This window comes from Puntigrus tetrazona, unplaced genomic scaffold (assembly GCF_018831695.1).
Source record: "Puntigrus tetrazona isolate hp1 unplaced genomic scaffold, ASM1883169v1 S000000513, whole genome shotgun sequence".
Classification (NCBI taxonomy): domain Eukaryota; kingdom Metazoa; phylum Chordata; class Actinopteri; order Cypriniformes; family Cyprinidae; genus Puntigrus; species Puntigrus tetrazona.
Genome location: NW_025048150.1, coordinates 1352501 through 1364746, shown reverse-complemented (window position 1 = coordinate 1364746; position 12246 = coordinate 1352501). Strand labels below are relative to the sequence as shown.

At 34.6% G+C, this 12246-nt stretch overlaps 1 protein-coding gene across 7 annotated transcripts in view; it reads right to left on the bottom strand.

Annotated features, from left to right (window-relative positions):
* The window catches only part of tox2 (TOX high mobility group box family member 2), a 126216-nt gene extending 125907 nt beyond the window's left edge, over positions 1 to 309 (bottom strand). For 3 of the 7 annotated variants that reach the window (XM_043232177.1, XM_043232179.1, XM_043232180.1), the window contains exon 1: positions 96 to 309. In XM_043232177.1, the coding sequence (XP_043088112.1) occupies positions 96 to 197 (102 nt within the window). In that variant the 5' untranslated portion in view covers positions 198 to 309. The remainder of the gene's footprint in view (positions 1 to 95) is intronic. The other 4 variants (XM_043232182.1, XM_043232183.1, XM_043232176.1 and 1 more) reach the window with 3 other exon arrangements.
* Positions 310 to 12246: the final 11937 nt, after the last annotated feature.

The following is a 12246-nucleotide window of genomic DNA, read 5'->3' as shown; positions in this document are numbered from 1 at the left end:
TGAACGAGGCGGGTTATTCCCCCGAGCGGGAGAGAGAGAAACCGAACTGCCGCGTAAAGAAGAAGGAGAAGTCAGCGCGCGGTGGGGTAAATTACCTTGTTGCAGTGGTAATAGTCCAGAGAGGAGAGGCTGGTGTCGGTGGGTAATGTACAGGAGCCCACGCTTGAAGGAGGTGCAGGGTAAAATCTCACATCCATCGCCCGCTCCGCTAGACTGAAGGCATGGAGAGCAGCTCGCGCTTCTGTTCGCTCGCGTCTCTCTCTCTCTCTCTCTCTCTCTCTCTCTCTCTCTCTCTCTCTCTCTCTCTCTCTCTCTCTCTCTATTGTTAACCCAAACAAAAAGCAACAGAACGACTGAAAGAGAAAGGGGTTGAGCCTCTTTTCTCGCTCTCCTCACATCCGTTCACGGGATTCGTTCTTCTGCTCCGCACGAAAACGCGCGCGGTGATGCTCGGTGGATATTTCGCTTTTATTCACGCGCTTAAAACGCACTTCAACGCAAAATAACGCCGTCCGTCAGTATATCGCGCACAGGCGTGTTTTAAAAGTAGTTTTACTACAAGCAGAGCTCGGGAACGTTTTATTTTTTAACAAAATACTTCTACGGTAGACGGGTTTTTATTCGCAGAAATGCAGCCTAACAAAAGGCAACATGCACGGAACCCCCAAAAAAACGCTCATAAGGCGCTGTCGCTGTATTCTTAAAGTACATTTTCACCACAAAACAGCGCGTAGAGTAACTTTGAGAGATACAGAACACAGAAATCTCATGCTTTGTGTGTGTGTGTGTGTGTGTGCGCGCGCGCGCGCGCGGTTCGGTCTCCATGTGAAACGTCAGGCGACCTCTGCCGATGGGAGCGGGAAGGAAAAGAAGGAGAGACGGATGAGAAAGATTTGAGACGGGACATAAGGTTCAATTGATGACCGCTTCGAAAACAACGCCCTCAGAAATTATTTGGACATTTTAAAGTAGCAAAACAAATCTCTGTATCACTCGAACGGTCCTGAGAGACGCGTCAGCACCGATAGAGACCGCCTCAGAAAGCCGGCCAATCATATGCGCTCTTCACCTGTCAATCATTTTGCAGATAGATGGGGAACATTACACACTTCACTATTTTGCAAATGTTACTTTGAGTCGTAAGCGAAGTCAAGTATGGTTTCAGAAAAATATTCCATTAAAAATGCACAGGCCTATTTTTTTCAGGCCTATGGTTTCCAGATAACTTTTGGTAAAACGCTGTGGAAAACGTTACCCAATTTCCCTTTTAGCCTTTTAGTTTCTTTTTAGCTGACAGATAAAGATAAATAGACGATTCTAGCAGGTGACCGGATTACGGAGATTACAATACTAATACAGATTTCTTGTTTAAGGTCAGTTAATTTCATTTACATATTTATATTCTCAGTCTTTTAGTGCCAGGATTTCCATTATAATCTTTAAGCTTGGGGAATATAAAATATGCAGAATACTTAAACAGCATGCGATTGGCAAACCATTCTGATTGACTCTCATCAAGTCTATCTGTCATGCAATAATTCTACGCGTTTCCTAGCTCTATTCGAGTGAAGTCGCATGCATCTGCGAGCTTTGCTTTATTCGTGCTTCTACACCGACTCGTTTATCCCATTCTCTGTACACAAGCCGTTGTTTTTCTATCTTTAATGCGCGCAGTTGCATATAGAACGAGTGTGTGTGTGTGTGAGTGAGCTGTCATTGTCATCGCAGTGGGACACTTGTTGTCTCTCCACGACCGCGTGCGTGTCAACATGCTTATTGTACCACATGCAGTTAGTGTGAGTGTGTTGGAGAGGGTCCTGGGGTGGGAACTTGTTTAATAAAAGCCACAGATGGAGAAGTCGACAGGCATGCGGAGCGGACGCTCGTAAGAGAGAGAGAAAGAGAGAACACAGGCGTTCATGCGTCGCATTTATGTGCATGCACATGCATGTTTTATGTATCTGCGTGTGTGTATATTTAGGGGTTAACGGGCTCAGGGATTCCATTGCATCACGGCTTTGGAATGTGTAGTGCCTCCCTTCCCAGCATCCTCTTGTGTTCAACAAAGAGCAGGGACAAAAAAACCTTGCTAGTGCAAAGATTTGTTTTATTTATGAAGCACTGATAAGCTGCAACCCGGCGACCCCCAGAAACCAATTACCGTCGTACGGCTTTAATTGAGCGAGCCTCACAAAAGAACGCGTCCGGGTCATTATTTCACCGCAGATTCACAAGAAAGAAGCTGATTTAACTTGTTCCTCAAAATATATAACATTGTGGCGGTTTCTAAACTTTGATCCGTTTGTGTTCGGGACCCAAAGCAGGCAGACGCGGAATCAACCAATGATCTGAGATTAGGGGCGGGACTATCTGTTTGTAGACGAATGGCAGGAGGCCAAGTGGAAACCTGTTTGGAAACAGTTTGAACGGAATTATTCTGACTGCATGCTTGGTTGTAATGCAAATAAATATATGACATTTATTTTGTATTTATTTGTCTTAGTTATTAAAGGAGGAGCTGGACTGTAAGTGAATCATCTCTGGGCGATCCTTCAGGAGGCTGTATATGTAAAATATGTTTTCATAGTTTGTGTTATCAAATCAATTATCAAACGAAAAAAGATTCATGCCAATATTGTCCAAAAGCTCACTTTTGGAGGGCGTTTCCAAACTTTTGGAGGGCAGTGTACCATTCACTGATTCATTCATTCATTCACTGCTTTGTTCATTCATTCATTCATTCATTCTCTTATTCATTTGTTTGCTTATTCATTCACTGATTCAATTGTTTGTTGATTCATTTGCTTCATCATTCATTCATCTATTTGTTTGTTTGTTCATTCATTAATTAACTTCTTCATTTACTTGTTAATTTGTTTGTTCGCTCAATCATTCACTCATTTATTCATTAATTTACTGATTCATTCATATATACATCATTCACTGATTAATTCACTTATTAATTTGTTCGCTTATTCATTCACTGATTCAACAGTTTGTTGATTCATTTATTCATTCATTCATTTGTTTATTCATCCCTTCACTGACTTGTTTGTTTGTTTGCATTCATTTATTAACTTCTTCATTCACTTGTTAATTAGTTTTTTGCTTAATCATTCACTCATTTATTTATTTATTCATTCATTGATTTATTTAATGATTTATTCATTCATGTATACATCATTCATTCATTGATTCATTCATTCACTGATTCAGTTGTTTGTTGATTCATTCACTCACTCATTCATTCATTCCTTATTCATTCCTTCACTGATTTGTTCGTTCATTCATTCATTAAATTCGTCATTCCTTCATTCACTTGTTAATTTGTTTGTTCAATTATTTACTCATTTATTTATTCATTCATTCATTCATTCATTTACTGACTCATTCATTCATGTATACATAATTCACTGATTCATTCATTCACTTATTCATTTGTTTGCTCATTCATTGACTGATTCATTCATTCATTCGTTCGTTTATTCATTCCTTCACTGATTTGTTTGTTTGTTCATTCATTCATTCCTTAAATTCTTCATTCACTTGTTGATTTGTTTGTTCACTCAATCATTTACGCATTAATTTATTAATTAATTCATTTACTGATTCATTCATTCATGTATACATCATTCACTGATTCATTCATTCACTTATTCATTTGTTTGCTCATTCATTGATTCATCCACTGATTCATTTTATTATTTGCTCATTCATTTACTGATTCATTCACTGATTCATTGGTTCATTCATCCCTTCAATTATTAATTTGTTTATCGATTTATTTATTGATTGATTGATTCATTTAATTACTGATTTATTTGTTAATTTAATCTACTTTTTAATGATTTATCATCACAGTCCCTGCATTAAAATGTAAACTTTACGCATGCATTATCCTGCTTTTAATTAATGCTAGTTTCATAAAAGCTTTATATTACATTCAGGTAGATGTGTGCAATACATTAAAACGTGTATGACAGTAATGGATTAGACAAATAAACAATGAGCATTTCATGGAAAAATGTGCTTAACCGTTCAAGACAGTAAAATCACAATGCAAGAAAAAAAAAAAATCAATTTGTTTGTTAAAAAAAAAGCGTTTTTAGGCTAAATGATTTTCTTTTAATTTGTGAAATGTGACCTAGACATGTTTTTTCCGAGACTCATCCAATTACTCCCGCACTTAGCCAATTAACAAAGCGGTTGACACATTGCATTTCACGAAAACCGCTAAAAACGGCAATTGTCACCTTCTTTGCGGTAAATGAAGTACGCGCACACACACACACACACACACACACACACACACACACAGATGTCGGCGAGTACGTTCTGCCATAATAAGCAAGGGCCAATAAATAAGGGAGGTTACACAAGTGTTATTAAATGTCAAAATGATTACTGTGTCAGCGAACGGCTGGCTTATTCGAGCTGAACACGTCGAGTTGAGCTCTCGTCACAAACCACCTCGACGAACAAAAGAATACACTCTTATTATAAACTTACGTCGCAACACGTTAAACCCTTTCCTCGCATCCAGTGTTTCTGAGCGCCTCCTGACCGCAGCCTCACACGCACATCTACGATCGTTTTATTTCAGAGATGCAGCCGGCGTTGACACGTTTTAGAAGACAACGTCGGAAAATCACTCACTGCCTTTCTTTCTCCTGTGAAACACCAAAGGAGGTATTTAGTAGAACGTTCACGCTGCCCTTCTGCGGTCAATGCAAGCAGAAAGCGTACAAAAAAAGCATTATGAAAGTGCTTTCCGCATCTCAGCTGCTCATAATTGATCCTTTGCAGCAAGCTCATTTGCATACACACATATATTCTGTTCAGCTGGATGCTTTATCTGCGGGCATGAGATTTCAGGGTGAGCGAATGATGACAGAAATCTGTTTTTGTGGGTGAGCTATTCCTGTAAGTGTGCTGCTTTCGGTTCGACGGCATCGGGTGGGCCGTTTACAGGGATATTCGTTTTATCCTCCCCAAAACCTGACCGTCAGTAATGAGAATATGTTCTGCTGTTTACAAGAAACGGACGGCTGGAACCGCTTTCCGTTCGCTGCAGGTTTCCATGCCATAACTGAAAAACACAAGGATAACAAATTATAATAACACTTAAATCTATGGCACACAAAAATCGAGCTCAAATTCTGTTCTTTAATATACTTTACTGTATGCAAGAATATATGAGAGATTGTCACTATATTTCCAATATAAGCAATATATAATACAAAATTAAATATAACTATATATACATATACACATATATATATATATATATATATATATATATATATATATATATATATATATATATATATATATATATATATTTATTTATTTATTTATTTATATATATTTACATATATATATATATATACACACACACTATTTGTAGTTTTTTTAAGTTATAGTTTAAGTTATTTATTTTATATTTATTTTAATTAATTTATTTAATGTTTATATTTTGTGTTTGGTATTACATTTTTTTAAACGATCATTTTGCTGTGTTTTTTTGTGCCTATTTATATAAACTATTTTTAGCTGTTCTAGTACTTTAAATGAAAACAAACACCGACGACTTAAATGCATTTTAAGATATATTTTCTATATTACGCAACAATATCTATCGCGTACATCAATGCATAGATATTTCTATATTGCCGTTTGCGATGTATGAAACCCAGAATCGATAAATCGGCATTCAACCATGTTTATTTCGTCGCCCAAAGGATCATACTGTACATTTACAGTAAACACGAGAAGCTTATCAACACGCTTCCCATACAGTTCTTCAAAGAGCACGCTCTCTTACGGTAATGTCACGCGACAGCGACGTCTAGCATTTATTTCCTCTAAACATCTTCAAACGTGCCGGTAAAGAGAGTTTGTTTCATGTTTACTTTGGTTATTCGAAATCATTAAATCCATAATCCTTCCTGCGGGGTTTTCAATCAGGTCGTTCTTATTGCGCAGCTTTTGCATTATAAATAATAAATGTCAGAGCAGACCTCGCTTCTTCGTAATGATTGTGACATTTCAAAATCAAAACGAGTGCACTCCACTTGCTGAAGAGTCAAATTTTCCCTCAACAAAAGACTTGACTCGAAGCCAACAAAATGACTAAGATCAGCACTTTGGTTATCATCAGACACTCTGTCATTTTTCTCTTGCTTTTCATGCACTCAACTCCAGCACAATCCGCTCTGTCAACTCCAGAAAGAACGGGCTGAGATTCAACTCAAACATATTCCTCTGCTCTCTCTCTCTCTCTCTGCAACTAATAAACAAAAAGCACCTGCCTGTCCCTCACACACACACACACACACAGACACACACACACACACACACACACACACACACACACGCACACACACACACACACACACACACACACACACACACACACACACACACACACACACACACACACACACACACACACACACACACACACACACACACACACACACACACACACACACACACACACACACACACACACACACACACACACTCACACACACACACACACACACACACACACACACACACACACACACACACACACACACACACACACACACACACACACACACACACACACACACACACACACACACACACACACACACACACACACACACACACACACACACACACACACACACACACACACACACACACACACACACACAGACACACACAGACACATATAACTGCACTGTACTGTTTGTATAATCATTCAGTCTCCTCGGGTTAATATTTCAAGCTTTTACAGCAACGGCAAGCTTTTTGGGTAAAGTGCTGTTGTTTTCTTCCTGTAATTACACACACAGATTATATATATATATATATATATATATACAGAATTATATTGCAATTATATAATTTATATATTTTTAGAAACAACACGTTATAGAGTTAAGAATATATATGAATAATGAAAAACTGTATATTATATATAATATTTAAAAATACTAATTAATATATTTAAAAATAAAACAGTTATAGCTCAGAATATTTAAAAAATGATTTAAATGATAATAATAATGGTGATTATCGGAAATGAGAAAATACAACAAAAACAACAATTAATGAACCAATTAATTTAAAAAAATTATATATTTTTTTTTTCCACTTGTGTTTTCTGGTAAAAACCCCACCCTGCCTCCATACTAAGAGTATTGATGCGCGGTTGCTAAGGTGTTCTGATGTGTTTGTGTGCGGTTGCTAGGGTGCTCTGGCCGGTCCAGGCGACGTCCGGCACCGAGCTGCACGCACAGACTTCATCTGCTCCGGTGGAGATTAGAGACGTTTCCACAGCGAAGACTTACGCTGGTCCTGCTGCGCATTATAATGAGCTAGTCATAATTACACATAATTGCGGTGTACTCGCATCTCAACAACAGGTTTGAAGTAAGTACACAGTTAGCAAAGACAGTTCGCCAGAACAATAGCTGCTGAATTTTGATTGTAATTATTAGTGCATCAGTCTTTTGATAATTGTAAGTCGCAGAAAGCAGCGCTTCTCGAGCGCTTTTCTTTCAGGGCCCAAATTTTACATTAGACACGAAGTGGATCCAGTAAATAAAAATGTCCCTAAAAGCGCCGAAAGCGGTTTCTAAATGCTCGGGTGAATGGCTGCTGAGAGCATGAAACCAGAGATTTTATTCTGATGTCAAACACATGATCGCATGCCTTTTTTATGCATTTAGCATTGTTTGTGACCTGATCTAATCACTGAGATCCGCTGGAAATAGGACAATTCCTGTAAAAGTAGTGATTTTTCAGATTATGTGGGATGCTTGGTATATAAAAGTAAAGTCGTGGGTTTCTAAATGTCATACCATAAAAATGTAAAAAGTTTTTTTTTTTTTTTTAAATAGTATTTTCTTTTTAAACCTGCTACAATAATGTTTAATAAACTTTAATAAAGACAGGAAAATAATTAAAATTAAAGAGACCTTTGTGCCGAAAAACAAGCTTCTTTATTCAAGCTTCTTTAAATGATGCGAGATTATATTATATTATATTATATTTCTATGTGCAGAACTGATATTCATATGCATTTTATGTGCAATCAGCGTTGTTTTGGAGCAATCGTTTCGCCCCGTTTTTGGTTTGTACTCCTCCAGCTGAGATGCAATTAAAAAATGTCTGATTTTCTATTATAATATCTACAGAAGTAGCCGCAGAAACGTAGTTGTTATGAAATTAATGCGGTTTGGTGTATGAAAGTAAACTAAAATATCCATACGAGAACTGAAACTCCAACATTGGTTTCTAATTTGCAATGGTTTTATGCTCTAATAATTTTTGCTCAGAAAAAAAAAAAATATATATATAATTTTCAAGTAGAATAAAAATTGTTTGTTTTCCACTGAAATTAAAGAGAAATTGTAATTATATATATATATATATATATATATATATATATATATATATATATATATATTTATATATAATTATTAATATATATATATATATATATATATATATATAATTTAATTATATATATATATATATATATATATATATATATATATATATATATATATATTAAATAAATAAATAATAAAAAAATATTATATATATATATATATATTTCTTTTTATTATTTTTTTATTTATTATGTATAGTTAAAGACATTTTAATTATGTATATATATATATATATATATGTGTGTGTATATATATATATATATATATATTTTTTTTTTTCTATTTATTATGTATAGTTAAAGAGACATTTTAATTATGTATATATATATATATATATATATATATATTTATTTATTTATTTTTTTTTTTTATTATTATTATTATTTTTTTTTTTTTGGGCTATTTAAATAATGCAGGATCATACGGATACCAGAATTTTGCCATGCATGTACTTGCATGTAATCAAAACCACTTTTTGGCCATTTTTTTGGGTCCCGTCGAAACAGAAAAGGAGAGTTTGTAGAATATGAGTGTAATGAGCGTCAGAAGCTCCGCGGTGATGAGGTTAATGTGTTCTCAGTGACGGAGACGAAGCTCTCTCACCGTGAGCACATTGAGCATCACCGCAGAAGATCATGTGACTTCGGCCGATCGCTCCGGTCAGTCGAACACAGAGTCCACGAGAAGCAGCGTTCGCTCCAGAAATCAGAAGAGGTTTTAATAAATCATGAAGCTCATCGCGATTATCCGGCCTTTCTGGGTTTCTGACAGCATCACCGAAGTATTTGGACATTACAGGCCTTCTGAGCGCAGAATCACGACAACACGTCTGACCTTTAGCTAACACGGAGAATCAAACACTAAAGGTCACACGAGGAAGAGACAAAACACACACTGCACACACACACACAGCCTGATTCACCAAAACAACACACGGAGCTGTTGCTAAGGTCCCACCTGGGCATTCCAAACCGTTTCCAGGGAGTTGCTATGCAGTTGCCAGGCAGTGTTATTTTAGTAGCATTTCCTGTATATAGCGGTATTACTTTGAATTAGCTTTACACGTTCATTTTGAATTATATATTGGTTTACATTTTAGCATAATTTTGTGACGCTATTGCCATGTTTATTAGCTTAAATGTATTAGTGGTACTTATTTACCAGGACACTATTTTTATTTTTATTATTATTGTTATTTTGTTAATACATTTTTTTTATTATTTTTAAATTAATTTGAAAAAAAGTTTAACATTTTCATTTAATATTTCTGTTTAATTGTATTTATTTTAATACATTTTTAACATTAAAACGTAAAATATTCATTGTATTATTTTAATAATATTTTATTTCAGCTTTATTTTATTCAATAACATTTTTAGGTTTTTTTTAAGGTTGTTATAGAATAAGTACAGAATAATATTAATCAACTACATGTACTTACTATATGGTTAAGGTCAGGATTAGGGTTTAGTTTGCATGCAATTATGCATAATTTAGTGTTATTAGCAACATTTGCAACAAAGACGCCTTAAAATAAAGTGTTATCAATCATTTGTTGATAAATTTAATAAATAATGGCTGCAACAAAATGCGCTTTGACTGCTACATACATCTAATAATTCTATTTATTTAAATTTATTTTTATACATTTTCGAGATTAAAACTTAAACTATTAATTAAATGTAATTAAAAATTAAATTAATAATTTGTTCATGTAATATTTATATTTTATTATATTTAGTCTTTATTTTTACTAATAACATATTAGTTTTTAAATAAATAAATAATAATAACAATAATAATAATAACAACAACAACAATAATAATAATAATAATAATAATAATAATAATAATAATAATAATAATAATAATAATAATAATAATAATAACTATAATAATAATAACTATAATAATAATAATAATAATAATAAGAACTATAATAATAATAACTATAATAACTATAATAATAATAATAATAATAATAATAATAGCAACTAAATGGGCCTTGAATTGAAAAAATACTGATGCAACGTTATTTTTTTAGACGTGCATCATGACATTATGTGTTTTGCACAGTATATGAAATGCTAATGATAAAATACCAAATGATGTGATCTGGTAGTATTCTGCTGTGCAGCTGGGCTGCTCGTAATGAACGGAGGAGGTCAAAGGTCACTGAATCCGATGCGATCAAACGCAGGGAACATGGGACTTCTGCCGGAACCAAACGCAGGAGAAGCCTTTGTTGAAAGGACAATACATGCCGCGACTTAATGAAGCACCTATTTAGTCAACATCTTTGAATGCGTCCCGTAAAGCCTGCTTTGAGAGCAGCAGAAAATAAGAATTGTGATATCTGTGATTGCATTACCGGAGGAACGCACGGGACTCTCTGGGATTCAATCAAATTAAACACAGATATCTCAGATTGGATTGCCGCTAAATTAGATTCCTGGCTACCAAAAAACAAGGAACGTAATCTCATTCGGCCCTGAAAATACCCCAAAAATCAGCCCCGCGCACAACAAACCAGCGCACGTCTAATCTAAACCCATCAGGTATATTAAAACAGCAGAGAAATACACTGCTGGAGAACATATCGGTGTCGAGGTCTTGTGGGAATTCACCGGAGCGCATTACGAGATTACGGCTGCGCGGCGTTCTTGGAAAGTCACAATTTACAACCTAAATGGAAAATGTGTGATCTAGAACCGAGAGGATTTGACCGAGACGTATTATTGCTAACTGAAACTAAAGCTATTGAAAGCATTTTAGATTTCATTTTAGTAGTTTTTGTCATTTACACAATTTTATATTTATTTGTTATTTAGCTTGAATCTAACTTACTTTTTGTTTATTTCAGCTATTTTTCGAGACATTTGTACAAAATACATTTGTATTTTATTTATTTATTTATTTTTGTTTAGTTTTAGTTTAGGCTTAATACCTAAACTAAAATGTTTTTTTAATTTAATTTAATTTAATTTAATTTAATTTTATTTTATTTTATTTTATTTTATTTTATTTTATTTTTAGTTAAAAATAAGGTTATAGGTTTTAGTGTTTATTATCGTTAATTAAAATTAAATATTTTTATGAATAAATATAAAGATGAAATGATATAAAATATATATATATATATATATAAATAAATAACATCACGAGAACTATATAAATAAATTTAAATGACACTAGTTAAGATTCAGATGTATGACATATTATATGAAATATGATATTTCACACTGAAATGCATGATGCTCACAAATAATGTCTCTTAACGTGTTTCCATCGTGCTGATGAAGACTCTGGTCTGTCCTTGTCTCTCCTGAGCGCCGATGAAGCACCGACCGGACACCTCTCCAAAACTAATAAACTAAGTGTGCAGAGAAGACACTCCGAGTAATTGAGCCCATCATTACACACAAAAACACACAAAAACACACCTCACTCTGAGACAAGCCGGAAAATACTAGAAAAACTCCGAAAATGAGGGGAATGGACTCAAAACCAAAACAGATCTTATCTAGAAAATATGGCCGTGTACTGCGTAGATTTGATTCGTGCATACTGTCCTGATTTCTTCTGCTCGCAAAGACGCCGTTAAACTGGCCAAAAATAGAGAAATATTTTACCATGTTAAAAAACCAATGTTCAATGCCAATCTCTGTTCAAATATAATATATTTCCGCGATGCACGGCTGAATTTTCTCCTGGCGAGAAAGATGTTGAGAATAACCGATAATCGGTTATAAAACCGATAAATTCTTATAATGTTTTCAGGAGTCGCAAAAGC